Genomic DNA, 22,073 nt, shown 5'->3' with positions numbered 1-22,073 from the left:
TTTTTTAAGTCTGTTTCTTTGGGAACCTTTTGAAGTTAAGTAAGGGTAGGTTTGAAGGAACAGTAGGAGTGTGAAATGGGCCAAAATTCTAATTTGAAAACTGTGTTCTTAAACCCTTTTTGGGATTTTTCTGTATTACACTTGCCCTTGCCCTTTCAGTTGATGGAATATGAAATAAACCTGTATAATGCAAGTTACTCTTAGTGTTTCATTCATTTTTGCTGCAATTGCTACAAAGGGAAAAAACCCAAACCTTCACCTCAGAAAAAAAAGAAGTAAAGCCTTGAAAAATTGTATTTACAGTATTGGTTTCAAAGCCTTGCAGACAGCATCTCACAAAATACTTGCTTCAAGTATTTCAGTAGTCTTTCAGTAAGAATTTAATGTGAAGTTATGCTGTAATTATAGATGCACACATCTTTGAATTCCATATTTAGAGACAAAGTTTGAATTTAAATGCATCTTTAGGGAGCATCTGAGATTTTGCCGAACAAGGTGGAGTTCTCTAGTGTAAAGGGATATTGTTTTCTGTTCCCTCCTGTCTCTTAAATAATGGTGCAGAGGACACTGTCAGGCTATTATGGCATTTGGGCTTTGTCTGCTGCCCTCATCATATTTACTAGTACAGATTTGTATCCATAATTTAGCTGATGATTCATTTGCCAGTACATAGGTGAATACTTCTAGCTCATTTGGCAGTATGTGTGTTGGCATAGCAGTCATCATGGAAGCAAAATGTATGTGTTTGTATTTGGATCTTGCAGCAGATGTGTAATACAAAAGAGCTGCTGCTTTGGCATGGGCACTTTCCTGGCTCTGCCCCCACTTTAAGTGTTCCCTTGTTATCATCTGTGATTGTGACTCATATTGATGTTTATCTGCATTTTCAGAATGAAAATAGCATCGTTCTGTTTTCCTTTTTTTTGTTCTTGTGATGTTTCAAAGATAGTGCAGCATCTTACACACACAGTGGAAACAGAACTTTATAATACAGTTTTTCTCAACTGCGATACTGATTCCTAAAACAACTTGTAACCCATCTGTCTCCATTTGGTGGCTGAAAAGCAGGGATTTGCAATCAGGGTATTAGAATGTGCAAGTGGATCAACAGTTCTGTGGAGTCAAGTATGTTTAAATTATTATGTGTGGTAAGTAGTATACAGGAAACAGAAAAGGTAATGATAAGAGAAAATACGTACTTGCTCCCTTTTTTTATTTTTTTTTTTGTGGGACTTGGAGCAAAAGTGGACTTAAGATGTGTATGTAGTTTACCCTCAAGTCAGGGTTTAACTAGTCTTATTTGGTAAGTTAATTTGCCGAATAAAATTCTGGCTTCTAAAGAAGCAGCAGTTTCTGTTCCTTTCACATTTACAGGGCATTTTTCTAAAGAAATTTCAGCTAACTTCCTTCATTTCTGCATTTTCGTTAATACTAAAGCTACAGAATCAAATTGGAATGCTGTGTTTCAGTTTTGCTAGTCTTCTCCTTTTCTGCAGGCCGAGGAGAACAAAGACATGAAAAGGTCTGAAGATACAAGGAGCTGGAAGGGAGAGGAAGCAGCAGTAACTTCACTGCTTGTTTGCCTTTACCTCACACAAATGTGGCCATGCAAACACCACACATTAAACAAGCACAGTAAAAATTGCTAAAATAGAACTTGATAATGGGGATATTGAACTGTCTTTGTAAGTTGAATTCTGGCTGTGGTTAATTAGGTAAATGTGCTGCTCCAACCATGTTATTTTGCGTGCCTCATTATTAAATGAAGGGAAAATGTAGGATGAAATCAAACTATTGCATCTTTACTTGCTGGAGCATTTACTTCCCCTTGTCCATACGTGCACTGCGAGAACACAAAGCATAACAAATAGTGTTTGCATTTAGTTCTGAATACAGTGAGGTCCATGATCACTCTTCTCTCTATGAAAGCAAGCTTCAAAGCCTGTCTGGCTGCCCGGACTTTGCATTTCTGCACATGTGATGGATGGGTTCGTTGTTCTAATGAAGCATGGCTGTTGTTGGAGGTCATGGTCACGGGAGAGAAGCAATCCATCTTTAATGAGGGGCAATTCTACAGAGACCTTGAATGCCAAGGCAGAGATGTAGCATTTCATTTTTTTATTTGATATAGAGGGCCAGTGCAGAGACACTATCTTGTTTTACAGATCTTTTTTAATTATGAAGAAGGTGGGAGCTGTATCCGGTACAAACATTAACCATTTTAGATATTTTGGCTTAGTTCCCAAGTGTAATGAGTCTGGAGGTTGCAAATGTGTATATTTCTATGGCCAGATCGCTGATGAGATGGAGAAATCAAACCTCTGGCCATGCACAGATGCTGTTAGACTTGCCTGTCTGAGCATCCATCCTTAGGAACTGAGGTCTCACAGGCTGCATGCTAACTAGCAGGCAGTGTCTGTAATCAAGGGGAACATTATGGCCTAGGGAAATTCTTCAGAGCAATTCCCATCAATACAGATAGTAGGTGTGTATTTTAAGTACCTCTGATGATTAGGAGCTTGTTTTAGGGGTCAGTCTGAATGTGGATCTTCTTATGGACCAGGCAAATTCTGACCAGGCAGATTCTGTTACATGAATTCCCTCCTTTCTGTTTTCTAGGCTGCTTATAGATGTTGGTTGTGATAAGGGTAACCGAGTCCTTGTCAACTGAGCCCAGGTCAAGAAAGAGCAAATTAAGAATAACAACTTTTCTTCATTGCATTAGTCATAGTTGGACTACTGTACCAGGGATGTACAACTACACACATTACCAGTTTCCTTACACATCTGTTTTGGTTTTTAAGATCTAAAAATGAGATTGTTCTCTCATGGTGGATTTATTCAGTATTTTAATTAATTTGCCTAAAGACTATGTCTGATTACTGTGTATGTGGCTGATGTCTGTTTGAGAAGAACATAAAACACTTTCTCTAAGTGTGAAGAATGCTAATTATCTTTTTCTCCTTTGCTTCTACTCTTGGGCCTGTGGGAGACAGCTGTTACTTACCAGAGGGAGGGATGAACATCACTTCTTCCAGGCTCAGAAGAAGTTAAAACGTGAAATGCATCTGCTGTGCTTCATTGACATGTCTGTTCCTGGATTTGTTCTTTGAATAAACTTCTCTGAAAGGTGGCAGGAATCACCAGCACTGTCAGGAAAGAATCAAAACGAGGAAAGAGCTGTGTGTTCACCAGAAAATTGGAAATTCAACTCATGCTTTGGCTTTGAAAACCAGAAAATATTGTATTCACTGAACTCAGCGTTCAGGAGTAAAATATGTAATGTGATCACAATTTTCTCTTTCTTGCACTTGTTTCATTTATTTAAGCTTTGTTTAGTTTGACAGTTTCAAGCTAAACAGATACAGATTGAAGTATCTAAGGTAATGCAAGTGCAGGACTACAGTTAAAAATTTTGAGTTAAAACAGTTAAAACTTTTTTGAGTTTAAAAGTTTGGCTGTTGACCTCTCTCTTTTTAGCCCAGTTCTTGTGCTGTGTTTATCATTCTGGTATCTGAACAAATGGCACATAAACTGATTTAGAGGAGAGGAGGGTTTACATGTACCAATATTTAGTATATTTTAAGATTTCTTTTAAAAAAATAATTTTAACAGCAAGCATTTTTGCTGTATTTTTGTTTGTCTTTCAGGTTGATCCAGCTTTGAAAGAAAAATTGAAACAGAACACTGTGACACTGGAATCTGAATATGAGGTAAAATAAATTTGTTGCTTGGGGCTCATAACCTTGGGTACCCTTGAATACCCTGGCCGCTGGTGGGTTGTATCTGTCCCTAACTAAAATTAGATCAGCCATCTGCCTTTAACTCACTGATGTCCAATAAAAACAAGGTTTTTATGTAAAGAAAGGTTTTTGAACACATAATGCTTCTTTCTGAACACAGCTTCACTTTGATGTCCAGTGCAGTGGTACAAATAAATTCCACTCTTTCTGTGGTTAACCTAGTTTATAAATGTAGAGCTGATGTTGGCCTTAGAATGTGTGTGCACATATGTCAACACTTCTGCCGCATGAGTTTTGATGATCTTTAGACCAAATTACAGAGCAATGTGCATGATATGCTTTCTGTTATTTCTTGCTTCTGAAATTTATGTGCATCTTTCAAACAACTGTCATTCTTTTTACATGGTTTCAGAAAATTTTATAGAGAAATATTTCACTCAAGTTTCCTTAACACTGCATTTTCTTTGAACATTACTGACCTCCAAGATGTCTGTTCTGACCAGTTTAATATCCAGAGTTTCATAAATCTTCAGGTCTACAAAAAGCCATGTTAGAAAAACTGGAAAAAAACCTCCCTTGAACCAGAAACAAAGGATAAAGCTATTTAAGATAATTTTTAATGTTCTAAAATTAATTGAATCAAATGTCCTGCTAACACTTTATCTATCTCTATGGTCCTTTTGCTGAACACAGGTTTTTGTTTTCTTCCCTTACCACATTCCTGTGACAAGCCTTTGAAGATCTTGATAGCACCCATTGTTCTCGTATTTAGGTCTCCAGAGGACAGAATGTGGTCTTGATAATAAATCGTTACTATCATATTACTCTTCTGTGATTTCTGTATTTTTGCATGCCTAATTTCACAAAATATCTGTATACCTGCTAGTTTTTACCATTATTGCAAACACTTTTGGGCTGTCCCCCTGCTATGAAGAACTACGGTTTGTGGTGTAGGGAATAAAAAGATGGAAAGTTCGAATGGAGACTCAAAACTTACAGATCCATTAGGTTCTGATTGCCTCTGGGATTATTGTGTCCCTCACTTTCCATTCAATATACTGTAAGGCTGCTCTGATTTATTTATGTGGAACAAAAAGTAAAAAGAACCACAAGCAGTAAAAAGAACCAGATCTCAAACTCAATACCTAACCTCAAAATCAACTGATCTGTATTCAAATATGCCTTACTTTCTCTTCAGAAGATAAGTAAATAGTTGAAGGATAATATTTAAATAACCATAATTGCATTAGCTTTATGGATAAATCAATGGTAATAAAATACATCTGACATAACAATATATTATAAGCCTACTTGGATAATGAGACTCCTTTCTGATGCACAGAAATGAGAGAAGCAATCTTGTTTTTTTCTTAATCTAAACTGCAGAGAGTTCCCAGACCAAGATTCTTCCAGAGTAGTGCTTGGGTGTTATAGAGGGCAGACGAGTTCAACAAATCAAATGGATTTGCATTTCCCCATAATGAAAATAGATTTGGATTATTGTTTTGAACTCCAATATCAATATATACTATAGGAACCAACTTGCAAGCACTAGGCATATTAATTTCTATCTTCAGTGAGACTTGTGAAGCTACCAGCAGTCCCGCACATGCTTCACCGCTCCACCCTGTGTGACATTTTAAGTCAATGTTACCTCTGTGTTCTGGTGGACAGAATCTAACCAATCACTGAGTTACAGCTGACATTTAGGAGAGTAGTTTCTTGTGGACCCTGTCTGTTCCAGACTAGGGGATTTTTGGGTGGACTTTTTTCCTTTCTGTATTTTTCTGACTTGTCCAAAATACACTTAAGAACATCTTCTAATTCAATATCTAGCTCACACTGAAGGATTACATGGGTGGCTGTTACTAAATATGGTGTGATAAGAGATCAAGGGCAGTTAAAAAAAAGTTCCTGTTTTGATATGTAAAGCTTTATTTTAAAATATTATTAGCATTATGTATGCAGCTGTTACTGAGGATACCACACTTTTGAATCATGATTGCCTGATACATGCAAATGTCCTTTGGCTCTCCCTAAGATTTTTAAAAATACCTTACAGAAATGTACAAGTCCCACCAGCGTGCTTGTAGCAAATATGGGTAGAGTCCTTCCCAAATCTTCGTTCACGAAGCCCAGCCATGATGATGATGATGATGATGATGACAGAAATGTACATATTGAATACATACTGAATTCCTCTAGGATGTCATAATTTCTTTTATAAGCATACATATGCCCTTATGGATGTATTGCAAAAGATAAAGACATTTCTGGTATTTTAGACATGTTGAAGTATGCTTTTTGTCTCCAGTGGGGGGGTGGTGATGTAAAAAGTTGTAATGACAGACTTAATCAATTTACTGTGAAGAAATCAAAATAAAGACATTTTCTTACCTTCTAGTTTACTAAATTATCTCTTCTCAAGCTATACAAAATTTACTTTATTTCATGCAGGAGTGTTTCTGGTCAGGATACTATTTTGAGGAAGGAAGAATTTACATGTGTAATTCATGCTGCATTTCTTATATCTCAGATCTGTTAATAATGCCATTTATCTTGTGCCTTGGGCTATGCCAGAGGAGCAAACTACCTTTGCATGCATTCTCCATTGTTTATGCATTCCTCTCACACACTTCTGTGTCCTCGTGTGACCAATTAGTCCTTGCTCTTCCCCTTTGCCTAATAAATCATGGTTCTGTCCACTAGTGACACTGGTACTAATGTGATTGCAGTTCTGCTGCTGAGCTGGGGCCTTGTAGAACACACTGAAAAAATGTCAAGTGTTTGACCTGTGACAAAAGGATAGAGTATTTTATTTGAAAGCACAAAAAATACAGTTTAAAAAAGGGAGACAAATAAACTGATTGAGTTGAAAACATTCTTGTAGTTGTTCAACAATCACAGTACATTCCTCTTCATTGGTTTAATGCAGTCTCAAAATAACATTCCTTATCCTAGCACTTGGTTGCTGTACTTCTGTGAAATTAATGGTTTAGTAAACACTAGAAAATATGGCCTCAGTTACATCTGACCCCAAAATATAGAATTGTTGTTAAAGGGTTTTCTAGCAAATAAAAACATCCTTATGAATTTATTAAACTTTTACAATGGGAAAATCCTTTAAGTTTGTATCAAATACATGATATCCAGTGGGAACCAATAGCAAGTGAAAGTAGAGGAAAAAATATCACAATAAATAAAAATGTGAGGGATTGCTATGGAAACAGTAAATGAGAAGTTATAAAGCAGAGAAGGTTGACACAAGATGCTAAGGGCATCAGAGCTGTCTGATAAGTAAGCTGACAAGGGTATGGGTAAGAGAATGGTGTTGCAGCAAACCATAAAGAATAAAATAATGAGGATGTGAAATCATGAGTAACTGTTGGCAAAGTAACAACATTGAAGAAATACATCTGTATTTTTTTAATAGAAAAAAGTCCTTTGTATTTGAATCAGATGAACTTCCAAACTCTTTAATAACTAAACAAGATGTTATTTAATATCTACTAGACTCTCATGGTTTATAGGTGAGTTCCAAGAATATGCTTGGAAGACTTCAGTGGCTGCTGAAAATTTCAGTCTGGGATTGATGGTTCTCTGGGAATCATTATTGGGTAGGAAGGTGATACTATGAAGTGTTCTGTGAGATTTGAGGTGTATCTAGGCAATATTGAGTACTTTTTTCAGTATAAAGATATTACAGAAGTTGTAAAGTCCTTACTAACGTGCAAGTGACACGAAAGTATTGCAATAGTATATGTATGACAAGGCAGGGACAGAGAACTGTTCATGTTACTTGGTAAGCTGGGCCCATTAAATGTGCAAAGTACCTTTTAAAGTTGCCAAAGCTATTTATTTTTCAGGCCAGATTGGACTGTGTTATGGAAAGCAGCAACTCTGGAAAAGACTTAGGAGTCAGTGACTGAATAATTCAACTTGATCTTCTACTGTGGTATTCAGTGTATGAATATAAAGAGGAATGGTAGATGTAGGAACAGGTGATTTTACTTCTGAGTGTGGCACTGATGAAGCTGAAACACTGGTTCAACTTTTGGTGTCCATATCTTGAACAAGGGTTTACGAATGGATTAGGTTGCAGAACAGGCTGACTGTATTAACTTAGGGCTAGAGAAAAGGCCTTAAAAGAAACTTAAAGATTTAAGTACTTTTAAAAATACCAAAAAGAATGTTACTTACTTATAAATACGTTCATAAGGAGAAAGTGATAGCTATTGAAGATTTTTTTATTGCAGAAATGATACTAAAATTAGAAGTAAGGTCCATTATTGATAGATGGGAACATTATTTGAACACAACAGCTAGGAAAATGGGTCCTCTGTCTTTCAGAATATCAAAACTGTAAAACTTTTTAAAGTTTTCCTTCAACTAGTTGTAAGCTATTGGACTCAGTATGACATAATTCATTGTGAATGGTCATACCAAAGAATGCTGCTTTCTTGACTAAGTGCATAAACGTTGATCAGGTTTTGTTCCTTATAATTCGATAATCACAAAAGTTCAACATCAGATCTGGACAGAAGTTTTGTAATGATTTGTCCTGAGAATTACAGCAAAAGTATTGTAATTGCAGCGTTAAAATATATGTTGAGGACAGTTCAAAAATTAAAAGCAGATATATGGAGAGGTTTCTTGTGAATATAACCTCTTTATTTACTGTCTTAAAAGAAGAATTTGAATAGACCTTACTTAAAAAGATTCAAGCCACTTAATGCTCATTTGACTTCAGGCATTCTGGTGCCAGCAGAACAGAGGAAATTTCAGGAAACTGACAGTGTAATAACATGGTAATTTTTGTTATCAAATAGATGCGTCCAAGTGTGTGGACATCAGGAGTACTCTAGAAAGAAAGTAATTCCTGAATGTCAGTAGGTGAAATTTGCAACTATCTTATTGTTATCGTTATCAGTAATTGAGGATTACTGATTTTGTTGTTAAGAATTAACAGATTAGTGTATTGAATTGATTTACTTCACTGTCTGTGAAGATACTAGTGGCTAAATGTCTTGAGCTGTTGGAGAGCTGACTAAGATGTTAGGTAAACATCCCTCCTGTTACGACACTAAGAGATACTTCCATGCTCTCTTCTTGTTGCATTGTCCAGCCTAGACAGTAGAATCCAAATGCCCACCAGGTTGTGTTTGGGACAAGCTGAGTTTCTTGCATTTCAGTTTATTCACATGTAAAATGGTCTAGATTGTTTTTATTTCACTGTGAGTGTTTAACACTTAATGTTTTGTAGAGAAGGACAAAGTGGTGTTATTTTATCATTAATGGAAACTGCCATGGGAAAGGATTTTAGTTAAAACAGTTTGTGCTAGGCATTTTATTCTGAGCATATGTACAGTCCGTAGCCAAGCTGTAGTCTGGACCTTTTATTCTTGACATCTGAAAAGTTTTGTGTGCCATAGTTCAGTATGTTTGAAGTATAAACTACGTTCATAGTTTTTCATAGAGAAACGCAAGAAGTAGAATTTGGTGATGTGCATAGCACAGGAAGAGTTCATGGTGGAAAAGCCTTCTTGCAGGAAAAAAGACAGCCTTCAAAGGAAAGTTCATAGGGTATTGCTTTTTACTGGTCTTATTTCTAGAATTCATCTCTATTAATAGTCCTGTAAATTCTTTCCTGGTCATCTCTTTGCACAGGATTTTCTGTAACTGTGAGCTGTTTCTTTCATATATGTTGCATTTGTGCTTTTCTTATTCCATAAGAAGACATTGACTTTTCATAGATGGAAAACGAGGTGAGGTGATTAACAGTGGAGTCAGACAGCAAACATGATCGGGACACACAAATGTGTATTATAAATAATCTCATCACCATTTCTGCTCTCTCTTCTGCTTGTGTTTTCTATATGATTTTTTTTTAATCCCAGAGGAACTGACCAGCTCTTACCATGTTAGGGCCAACACTGTGTGTTGTCTCATTCACAAAAAACCCAAAAGTTTGAGTAGAGAGTTGTATCCACACAGGATGGCTGAATTCTTTAATTTATTGTCCTAAGGGATGTTGCTAGCTTCTACCAGGCAGTATTGGGAACATCTTCTTATGCAGATGACTGGGTGGAAACGTTAAGCACTTCTGTCACAGTAATGGGCCCCCAGTGGGGAACTGTTGGATCTTTGGTATGAAATATCTGAAGTAACTTTAGTATAGTGTATGGGAATTTAGCTACACAGCTGAGGCTGTATACGTTCCTTTCATTGGCCGCCTCTGAACAGGATACAGCAAAACATATTGTTTTAAAAGAAGGTCTTGTCTCTGCAACCAGGCAAAACGACTTTTTGCAAGAATATCATCCAGTTTGTTTTTCTTACTTTTTAACTTTTTTTTTTTCTTGGCCAATTTCACAAACACTATCTGGAAAATTTTGTGACTGCCAGTGTACTTCCAGATGATGCCCACATGGACAATGAAATCTAAATGTGAAATGCTTTAAAAGATTATTATACAATTCTTGCATGTTCCTTGCTTCTCAAATTATTGTTACCTATTGTTATTTAATGTTCAAACTATATTATAAAAATGTACTCTGCTATAGCAGGTTACTGTCAGAGAATGGGTCAATGCCTGTCCTAACAAGCTCACTGATCATACAGAAAAATGAGATGTGAGATGCTTAGGGAGGCTGACCGTAGAGTTTGCATACTTTTTGGCTAAATAATCAAAGTTCTAAAAGTTGGATGGAAAAGTTCCCAAATTCAACCCCTGACTTCATCATGTGCCTGGTAAGACTTCAGTTTTGCCCAGGTATAGCTGTTCAAAGAAGTTCAAAGGCTGAGGGAAATGCTGTTGGCAATTCAATATATAATAACCCATCTTGTTCGTAGCATCTTCCCCTTAAGTCCTTGGAGAGCCAGTGCCCCTCTCTGCCATCTTATGGCTCTAACTGAAGCAAAGAAACTCAATGACCACAGAGTGTCATTAAGCAAGGTATTCTCTTTATTCTGGCGCCGGGCAGCACGAGGGATCTCTCCTCCTAACGTGCACCTGTTGGAACGGTGAATGCGTATTATATACATTTACAGTATGCATATTAATTACATTTCTTGGAATGGTCAGGTTTAAGCTAATTATTTCTCAGAACTCATCTACATGGTTTTCCACCTCCTTGCATGTGCGCATTATCATCCAGAGGGTCTTCTTTGAGGGTCTTCAGATGAAAGCTTAAGGTCTTCCTCTTGGTTAAATTTTTGAACTTTCCTTGTTGTGCATGCTCTCTGCCATCATGGTTAATAGCCAGACCACTAGTCCAGTTTGTACCAGTTCAGTTCCTGTATCTGGTGTTTGAATCACCATATTGCATACATCACTTTGACATTAGGTACATCCTGTGAGTATTGCTGATCCCCAAAATAATTCCGGATATATGCTTTATTTTCAAAAAGTTACAGGTTAACTCTGTTTTAATTACAAAAGATTAAGAGTCTACTACTTGTTTCATAACATAAATAGTCTTTAAGCACAATGCAGTTCAAAACCAAAATATCTTCCAACTTTAGAAAGACCCCAGACCTTAACTTCTAAAACTCCCTCTTCACTCTTGTAAAAATTTAGATAGATGCCTTGGTCTTTCTCAGATGGAAGTCTTTCTCATTTGAAGACCTGTTGGTTTTGATAGAACAAAAGAGTTATTCACCATTTATGTGTACTGTACATTCAGCAGTATTGCTGAGAAGTAGCTTTACTGTCACTGGCAATATAGTGGGGCACTAACACTCCTATTACTATCCTCATCAAATAGACAGGGGATGTTAGCCACAAAGAAGAAACAGGAGGATTTTTTTTCCTGTGAGAAATTTGCCCAACAGCACAAATCTAACAGTAGCCATTGATGTTACTGAAAAACTATTTATGGCTGAAAGGTTTGAAGTTGCCCTGTTAACATTTATCCAAAATCATAGTTTCTCCACAGAGAAAAGCATTCTGTTTCAACATATAAATTGAAAAGCAAGTTCTGGAAGAGAGATGAGTGGAAAATGAGCAGGAAAGTGTAGATGAGAAACAAAAGTCTTAAAACTACGCTAACTCTGTGTGAATGTTACCTGTACTAAATGAGACCAGAGTAGAGGGGGAGCATGTGAGAGGCAGAAGATTTAACTCGCCAGTTCAGTAGGATTGCTTAGTGAAGTTGACTGCTGATTTGAAGGGGTGTGGTTACTTTAGAGTGATTACTTAATGGCATGGATTTAAGTTTAATTTGACACTGTTGTTGTAAACCTTCTCTAGTTGTTTCTTTTCTTATGCTCACACTCTACTGTTAGTAATTCCGCAGTGGAAACTGATAATTTCTTGTTGTGGTAATCTCTTGGCCTTTCGCTGTGGTATTCATCACAGCTTTTCCTTCTCACATAAGAAATCTGCAAAAGCTTACTTTTCAGATTCCTTCAGAAGAAAAAACATCATGTGTGACTCATGGTTCTAATACTTTTTGATGCTGGTACACCTCATTCTTTTTTTTATTAGAGTATCTTTTTATCTGTATTAGAAGGACATACTGTGCCAGATTTTATATACAGAAAGTAAAGAAATTGTCCACACTTCAAGTATTCCTAGGAAGATGTTTGAAATAAACCTTTTCTGTGTTATTAGGAGGATTTTATGAGCTCCAGATAGGGACACACTGTGGAAATCTGTATGCTCTTTCTAGCAGCAACAGAACTGTCATTTTTTGCTCTTACTGATCTCCTGCACTGTTAAAGATCACACATCCCCTTCAGTCAAGTTCATCTTTATATAGTTGAAAAAAATGCTGCAAACATCCTAAAAGTCTGTCCCTGGCTGCTCCTCTTTTAGAGAGTTGTGCTGCAGTAACTAGGTCATACCTTTAAAAAGTTTAGTATGATACAAAGTTAGCAGGATCAAGTAGTCAGACTTGGGAAATTCCTTGGTCCTGTTGACTTGGCTAGGTCTCCCTAGTTGTAAATTTCAAGATAAATCTTGGTAACCAGCACTTCTCTTTCTGGGGCACAATAACCATAGCTTAATAAAACTTTCGTATACAAGGGAAATGAAAACTATCCTAAGTGTACTTCATTCTTAATTAAAAGTGGAATTTGCTGAATTTCAGATGTTTGATCTTGAAGTTGTACTGTTGCATTCATGCTATTATTTATGCTGGATCTTTCTGAGTTTTATTTTTGCTTAAGAAGATATGCCAAAAGTAAATGATGCATACATGTGTTCTGCTGACTTTACCAATAAAGCTTGCAGATCTTTTGGACTGAGAAGTCCATGTTAGGTGATCTGCAGGTGTAATCTATAAATGGCACTGGGTTATCCTCTGAGATTCACAGTGGTTTTTAAGAGATTCTTAATTTTAAAAAGGAAAACTGCTTGTAAATTAGGAGGAAATCATGGCAAAGCTTAATTCCTGATGCAAGTCTGTCTAATGTTATATTCTGTTACGTTAAAAATTCAAGGCTGTATAATCATGTCATTTTAATTGAGTGATATAATTGTTTAGTTTAGTCAGCAATTTATATTACTGTAGCACCTTCACACAAAACAATAGAAGAGCACTCTGTGAACGTTAATTAAACTCTATGACACCTCTTAGATGGAGGCAAGTTCTGCTCTTGTGCTTCATATTGGGAAAACCTTGCACAGAAAAATTGGCAGTGCTGTTCTTTGATACACATCTTTTACAACATAGTCACTTTAGGATGTTTCACTTCTCTCTCCACCTCATGATTCCTTCAGCTGTGCCAGTTAGTGTGTTTGCACAGTCCTATACTTATATAGGATTTGTTCATAAACCGTATGAATTTGTTTTCTAAATTATTTTGTTTTTGTGATGGGAGCACAGCCCCACGTAATGTTGAATCGGCATAATTAAAGGGAAAATAACCCATGGGGAAAGAATCTCTTAAACCAGTTTACCACAGATTAATTAATTGTGCCATAGATGAATAGTAGTGGATCCCACTGAAGTAAGCAACAAAACCTCTGTTGGTTTCATCATCGTGGTGTTTGCCAGTCTTCAGCAAAGCCAAAAAGAGAAGCAGCTCACTGGATGCTTAGAAGCAAAAACCCTCCCCCATTTCTTCCCTTAATAAACAAAAAATATTTTATTCTGGCCATAGTGTGCTGCTTGCTAACTTGCTCGTATACTAATAACATAAAACTAAACATTCTCTGGTTGGAATAAAACACTTTTTTTAATCTGAGGATTAAATCACTAATCATTGGCTGTTAAATCACAGATTATTAAATCACTAATTGCAGATATTAAATTATGTCACTTCCTTAAACAAAGTAAGTAACATTAAGTTTATATTAAGCAAATGAGATATCAAAAAAGTGGCTCTGGGAAGGAGTTGTAAAAATAAGGCCATTTCAGTGTGATGATGAACTTAAGATTTTCAGTCATGCACAAGACAGCAGATTCAGTGTTAGCCTTAATTCTGTACCTCTGCATCTACATATCATCATAGAGCTCCTCGATATACCTTTTGTCTCTATAAGCTGTTTTGACACCTTTGCAAAAACAGACTATTCAATTGGTTTAATTCTTTCACAGAGTCCCAGAATATTCTGATTTGAAAGGGACACTGCCTTGGCTCATCTTCTGTCTACAAATGGGTGTGCTTATTATAATGATGGGAAATAATTGTCTCTCTGAATTAGAGCCATTTATTTCTGTGGTGTGCATCACAGAATTTATTACATCAAGCTGTAAAGTAAACACGGTTCTCTTATCCCTCCTTTCACATATGAGAAACTGAGAATAAAGCCAAACATTTTTTGCAAGTGGCCACCTTGAATTAACTCAGCCTGAGCAGTAAGAGCTCAAAATGAATTTCTGCATACTTCAGTTTGTGTATTGCGGCATGAAGACTATCCTGCAAGAGTAGCATTCAAACTCTTTTTTAAATTTTGTTTTATTTTAAGGCTGACAGAGGATTATGGCTTCTACTTAAGCCAGGCATTTGAACCAGCAATTAAGAAGTGAAGGTCTCTTTGTGTCCTCACTGATATCTTTGCACAAGTCAAGCTATTTAACAGAAGTCTTAAAAGTCAAGTGTGGCAAACAGTTGAACATATTTTTCTTTTTCATGGTGCTTGTCTGCATAACTGCTTTTTTTTCTTGAATTTACAGCTTCTGTCAGTCCTGTACTCTTAAGAGGCAGTTTAGCTGATTTAGGGAGTGAATCAGTAGATTTAATGGACTATACTGATCTTACTTTAAACAGCTAATTTTCAATATCCTTTGGGCTATTTGAGACAAGCAGGAAAAGTGGTACTGATCTGATCTGATTACATTTCATTGTAGTCTCCAATGATTTACTATTTAATGCATTTGAATTGGGAGAAAAAGGTTTTTTGCATTTTAGACTTCAAATTCATATGATTTTCAGTTTAGTAAAAGCTGGAATTAGTTAAAGATCTTTATGTGATGTCTTTATAAAGTTAGGTAGGCAGAGTCCAGGTGGCTAAAATGAAAAAAAGAAATAAAATAAGAACTTAAAAAGACCCAGCCACATAGAATGAAAGACGTTGACTTCATCTGAGAGCAGAACTAGCTCCTTGTCTGAATTCTCACTGTTCAGATCAGGCAAACTGAAGGACCTCTGTAACTTTGCATCTTGTGCTGCACCTAATTGATAGAAGGACTGCCGATCTGGTCTTAGTCTCAGCACTAAAATGAATTTAAAATGAAGCTATGTACATGTCTTTAGCCTACATCTAATGTAGCCATTTATTATAGGGTGATGCTGTTGTATGAATTTTCATGTCAGTGACCAAGCAAAAAGGTCACTGGTTTTATTCAGCTGTGTGTGAGGTACTGTCCTGGTTTAACCCCAGCCAGCAACTAAGCTCCAAGCAGCCGCTCCCTCACTCCCCCGCCATGGAATGGGGGAGAGAATCAGAGGGGTAAAAGTGAGAAAACTCATGGCTTGAGATAAAGACAGTTTAAAAGGTAAAGCAAAAGTCACGTGTGTAAGCAAAGCAAAACAAGGAATTCATTCACCACTTCCCATGGGCAGGCAGATGTTCAGCCATCCCCAGGAAAGCAGGGCTCTGTCATCTGTAATGGTGGCTTTGAAAGACAAACTCCATTACTCTGAATGTCCCCCTGTTCCTTCTTCTTACCCCAGCTTTATATGCTGAGCATGATGCCATATGGTGTGGGATATCCCTGTGGTCAGTTGGGGTCAGCTGTCCCAGCCATGTCCTCTCTTGAGCACCCCCAGCTCACTGGCAGGTGGGGAGAGAAGCAGAAAAGGCCTTGGTGCTGCATGAGCACTGCTCAGCAGTAAGGAAAACATCTCTGTGCTACCAACACTGTTTTCAGCACAAATCCAACATAGCTGCATACTAGCTACTATAAAGAAAATTAACTCTACTCCAGACAAAACCAGCACAGGTTTCACTTATGTGAAAATAGCTATGAAGTTTGAAAGCATTGCAGAACAGATTTTCAGGTCCCCTTTCAGCAGTTATACTCCTCCTTAAGCTTGTCCGCATGTAACAGGAGTCCTCTATTATTCCAAAATCAGAGAGCATCGGTTCAGAAAATTGGAATGTCTAATCATTCTGCCTTCTGATGACTGATACCTGTCCCATAAGCTACTAATTTTTGCAGATGCTGTCACATGCCAGTAAGGGAGCTGCTTTCTTTTTGAATTCCAGTAAGACATTACACAGTGTTTATATATGACACAAAATGTGAATGATCTCTATAAATATAATGAGAATTAAAAAATAAAAATACAGTCTGTGTGTGCATTAGAATCTTTATTTCTTTGTATTTTAATTGATCAGTAGATCTTATTTGTCTTTTCAGAAAATGCCATTCACTGTACAAGCCCGTGGTGGTTTTATTCTATCAGTATATCACAGTGTGTTTTCTAGGTACCTTTATGATTTCTGTTGGAAACTGCCAAGATACTTTCTGGTACTGGTTTGTTTAGATAGTATAGTTTGGAAATGATTCCTGTTTTGGACAAACCTCCTCTCTAACAAGCCTTTGTGAAGTTTCAGGGGCAAAATAATATGAACTTTTGGTAAGGATCTCCAGTATGCATGTCTCTTTTGATAGACTTCTTTATGTAGCCTATCTTTAGATACCACAAGTTTTGTACTTATTTCAAAAGTTGATTCTTGTTCAGACTTTGGGAACTGAACACTTTTGGGAATAGTTTAGATCCTCACAGCTGTGTGATACCTTTGAGTTTAATAAAATCAGCATGTTTCCCTTCTGTTAAAGCACATATTATCTTCAATGTAGTTTCCTTGAAGCTTCCATTAGAATCAGATATTAAATTCTGAATTTGCAATCAAAGGGGATAGTCACTGTTGCATGGGATGAGTACCTTTCTCCTTCTCCCTCCTCCCGTGTCAGCTCAGATCCTTTCCAGTTGAAAGAAGTACCAGCTAAGCATAAGATGTATAAAATAGTCAAGACAATTCTACAGAAAGACCTATGCCAACTCTACTGTACAAAATAGTTCAGTTGCTCCTACCTTGTGAAAGTCTGCTGTGTTTGTGCATGTGTTCTCATATATCTTCTGTAGATTGTTGCCTAATTTCTTTTGATATCTGACTAACCTCATTGCAATTTCCTTAGCTGTAGAAGTGGCAGGAAACTTTTACATAACATGAACTAGTAGCAGCAGGTCTATTTTGTTATAACTGTTGAATTATTCTGCAACTATTATTCAAGTCCCTCAATGTTTGCCATTTATTTGAATGATTGACAGTAGGAAAATTAGACCACAGGCTCAGGGCAGGGTTAAGTATCTTCTGGTATGTTTTTACAGCATTTGCTGAGATGAGGCCCTGATCACAAATCAGAGGTTTAAATCACACTGCATTGATGGTATGCAGTGTTGATCTGTTCTGTAGAACATGTAGAACAGCCCTGATTCTGGCAGTGGTGCAGACCCTCAGTCTCCCCATCGTGTCCAATGAGACTTGAGGTCTGTGTCTGCTGGGAAGGGACTTCATGCCTCTGCCAGTTGGGCTGTGAAGATGCAGTGGATGTTTGTGTTCTTCAACTGCAGCACTTGGTAGGTGAGGTCAGGAGGGCTCCTATTATTTGCTTTTGTGTGCCTCTAAGTCTAGATAAATACTGCAGTTGTTGGTAGTTCTGAGTGGGGATGATAGGAATAGGCAAGGAGGAAATTAAATCTAGAGTTTCTGAGTATCTGACAGTTCAGTCAGTTATCTGATGTATGACTTAGTAAGAGACCTGTCTGCAGTGGCTGGGTGCCATGGGAAACTAGTCAGCAGAAAGCACTGCACACCTCTCTCAAGTTAAAACCACATGGATTGAAGGAGTTTGCACTGTTGCTGTCTCTGTATTTGCCTCTGCTTCGTATTTGTGCTGACAGGATACCTGAGGTCACTAATTGCTATTCTTCTGTATTAGCTATAACAATAGTTATCACTCATACTACTTCAGTGTTTGGCAGACTTGCAGTTGAAGAATAGATCTGGAAAACAAGGTGAGAAGGGAGAAAGGGAATACAAGATATCTTCAGTCGTGTTCAGATGCTGCTGTGCTTCCTGACCTTAAAAATCATTTATGTGTTGATAAGCAGATGCAGTAATGCCCATCCTAATCATTTATGTGGCCATATGGATAATGACTAGTTTTTTTTCCTTCTTGTTGAACTTCTCGTGCAGGGTAGATGAAAGTACTTTAAATCATGGATCTGTCAAGGTGATACTGTTATTTTTGCTGTTTGTCTGCAGAAGCTGGAAAAGTCTGACTTGAATAACTGGGAGAACATCAGAGGACCCAGTCTGTGGGAAGATTCCAGGACTGTTCAGAAGCAACGGCGGGAGGCTCTCCATCTCAAGCAGAGTGACTGAACAAGCCTACTTTGGTGCCTCTGAAAAAAAAAGTCTCTGGGTGGACTTAGTTTTTAATCCCTGTCAGGAACAGACACGGGAGCAATTGCACCGAGCAATTCATGCTGGCGTGTATATAAGTAACTGTGAGATCAGTCCAAAAGGTACTGTATTATGTGAAGCTCTGTGTTTGCATCCATTTGCAGAGTACCGCAGACTGTATGTGAATTTTCAATTAAAAAACCCTGATTATTCTACTTAGAATATCCCATTGTTTTTCAATCTCTAACATTCAAAAATGCTTCAACAAGGAATAACATTTCAAGAATCACTTGTCAGTACCAGAAGTTGTCATCCTAATGAGAACAACAGTGCTGTCATCTAGATGTGTGTGACCAGATAAATGCTGCTTCAGGGAGCCACTGCCTGACTTCAGGCTTTTAAGCTTGGAAGGGACTCCACAGGCGTATGAGCTGTTTGGAACAGTGAGTCCATTTTTGGCTAAATAATACTCATGAGTTTTATTTCCAGGGACTTGACTGTATAAAGGCATGTACAGAATGTCAACTGGTAATTGCTGAAATAACATTTGTTTAGCTGTGTTTAGATTTTTATGATTAGTTTATTGATACCTTTGTGCAGGCAGGACCTCTGCACTGGAACTTTTCAGTTTAAGTTGGAAACACTCTTCCTCACTAAAAGCTGTGCTGTTTCTCTGTGAGTAAATATTGTAGCAGAATCTTCTTGAACCACTGTGTAGTGGCAAAGCTCATCTTACTTGTATTATTATTATTACATGTATATTTGTGCATGTGCACAAAAATTTTTTTTCTTTCAGTGGATTCTTCTGAAATGCTTGTCTTTTTATATTTGTCTCTGTGTGCCAAATGTTTGTTAGAGGACATCATGCCAACATTCAAGACCCTTCTGCTGAGAGAGTTCAATGATGAAACATCCAGTTAATTTTTCAAATTGACTTCTCAGGAAGAAGCAAAGATACTTCTCTTACATGAAGGCCTTAAACTTATCAGTTTTCTTGATGAACAAAATACTCACTGAAATATCTTGTGTATTTTTAGTAATTTGATCTTCTGCAAAGACCGTTTGGGGAATGGTCATCTTATTTCATCAGTTTTTGAATTCAGTTGTAAATAATTACTTATATGGGCAACATTGCTTATGTCATAACTTAGAACCCAGTTTTAGTGGATTGTTTGCTGGTTGTGGGGTCCTCCCACCCTTCCATTTTTCATAGGCACTAAATCCTATAGTTTCTGAGGACATATTTGTAACTACCTTTGAAGTGGCATCTCTGGAAAGTGATGGATTTATCTTAGCACCTCAGAAACAATGACATGCAGTTGGAAAACTTTCCAACTTGCTCTTCTCTTCAACTTTCCTTTTGACAGACAGCTCATATCTATTGATAGTCCACTCAAATAAAATGCCACCATTTTTATTAATGCTGTTGACTCATTTATGAATTAAAAAACCCTCAAAGTAATAATAACTGGTACAGAAGCTGTACTTTTCATAAAATGGGAAGAGCCATTTCAGCAGTTCATCTTTATTGCCAAGCACTTGAACAATGGCTTCATGTTTTATGCTTTGCTTTTCTTAGCCATTGAATTGGAAGTGATACTTTTGAAAGGGGCGTTGAGAGCCAATTAAGTCTCTTAAGTTGTCATGCAACCTAGAGTAGAAGGCACTCCAGAAATGTGGACAATTATAGTTCATAACACTAGCTGGAGAGGCAAACTTCAATTGGTTCAGAACTCATGCTTAGTTCAGCTGCTTATTTGAACTATCCTTTTGAAAGCCAGTTATAGCACTTCTGGTTATCTCCAAGGCACCTGGAGACAACCTTGTTCAATTCCTGATTTGTAATTCTACACATTTGTGGCTGGAGGGTGTCAGAGGTAATTAAATGCAATTGTCAGTCTGAGCCACTGATTGACATTTTTGCATCCTTTTTGGTAACTGGCATATACAGGTCTGAGGGGAATGAAAACAAGGCTTTAGTGAGAGGTGTTAAGTATTACAAGGGTAAAAGAGAGGACTGAAGAAGCCAGATCTTCTAATCAGTTTGCTGAAATGAGAAATAAAAGAAGGAAGTCTGGCTAGGTGTCTGTGTGACTGAAAAATCAGTTTCAAAATCCGTATTTTGACAATAAGGGAGAAAGTGTTTTTCTCTCAAAAAAAATTAGCAAGGTTGGTCTTTGGGATCTTCTGTAACAAGAAAAGCAGTAGGATGTAGAAATGCAGGGAATCTGGAGCACCTGTCTCCAGAGATAGGGAGAGGTCAGCATAGCACCACAGATATATGGGTATCTGTCTGGATGGTTCCCAGTGGCAGCTGTGTGCAGCTCAAAATGTGGACCTGATCTTTGTGTGAGATCAGCCCTGTGGATTCTGCCTACTGAGTGGTTTTTCTGTAGCACTTTGAATGTGCAGATGCATGGATGACCCAAAAGAGAACATGCTCAATATCTTCATTCACCTGTAACAGGCGAAGGAGAGCCTTAGCAAAAGCTGTAGCTACTGCAGCGCAAACAAGGTTTGTAAACTACTGAATAGCACAGCAGTTGAATTTCAAAGCTACTAAATACATCTGGATGAGCAGTTCACTGTTAAAAACTTAAGAGAATCAAAATGCAGAGAACAATGTTGCTAATAGTGATCCTCTTGAAGGTCTTGAAGATGGGTCCAGCCACCCAAAAAAGGTAGGTCATGGTGTAATAGGACATGAGTGATGGGAGTTTACACTAGAATATAGAATGGAGAAACTTCTGAAAAACAACTTAAACCTATCTCATAACCTGGGGACCAGTCCCAAGAAGCAGAGGAAGAAATCCATTTCTTCACAGAGAAGCAGCAACTTGGAGTGACCTAAAGGTCACTGTTCATTGGATGTTTTCCATGGACACTTCTTGTTTCATTGTACATGTGTGTGTATAGGTGAAACTTAAAACAGTAGGTTTTACCTTCTGAAATAACTACACAGACCCTTGTACTTCTTGATGATCTCGACTTTGCTCTGAGTTGCTATGTTTGAATTTCCAGCACAAGTTTCATTTTATATTCTGTATTTTCCAGAGGGTTTTATTTCTGCAAAAAATGTGAAAGCCTAATATTATCCTTTGCTCCTACTTTATGTCCACTTGGGGGAAAAAAAAGAGAAAAAAAAAAGAATGAAGAAACAGAGAAAAGAATGGAATGATCTGAAGTCTTAGGAAAGCAAAATAACTATTTTTACATAAATATGCTCAAAGAATTTTACTTAAGCTTTTATGGTTGCAAAGGCTGCTTATTGTCAGTGTTTTCAGTGGAAAGCCACTTTACATCCTTCACTGGAGTAAGGTTCACAAAAAAATTTCCACTCTTATTTTAGACTAGCTAACTGGAAGGTTTTAATCAAAGGAAGATAATTGCTTACTGTTAGGCCTTCATTTTTTACAAGGACTTGCAACCAGACTCAGCCAACACACAAATAGTCTCTTGAGTTA

At 37.3% G+C, this 22,073-nt stretch overlaps 1 protein-coding gene across 2 annotated transcripts in view; it reads left to right on the top strand.

Moving 5' to 3' along the window:
- LOC127472824 (cytochrome c oxidase assembly protein COX16 homolog, mitochondrial) overlaps positions 1-18,824 on the top strand; it is a 45,519-nt gene extending 26,695 nt beyond the window's left edge. For both annotated transcript variants that reach the window (XM_051791606.1, XM_051791607.1), the window contains 2 exons: positions 3,651-3,713; positions 18,469-18,824. In XM_051791606.1, coding sequence (XP_051647566.1) covers positions 3,651-3,713; positions 18,469-18,588 — 183 coding nt within the window. In that variant the 3' untranslated portion in view covers positions 18,589-18,824. The remainder of the gene's footprint in view (positions 1-3,650; positions 3,714-18,468) is intronic.
- Positions 18,825-22,073: the final 3,249 nt, after the last annotated feature.

This window comes from Manacus candei, unplaced genomic scaffold (assembly GCF_025592945.1).
Source record: "Manacus candei isolate 608988 ecotype Guabito, Panama unplaced genomic scaffold, ASM2559294v1 h1tg000033l, whole genome shotgun sequence".
Taxonomy (NCBI): Eukaryota; Metazoa; Chordata; class Aves; order Passeriformes; family Pipridae; genus Manacus; species Manacus candei.
Note: the sequence above shows the minus strand (reverse complement) of the source record. Positions and strands in the feature narration are given on the sequence as shown.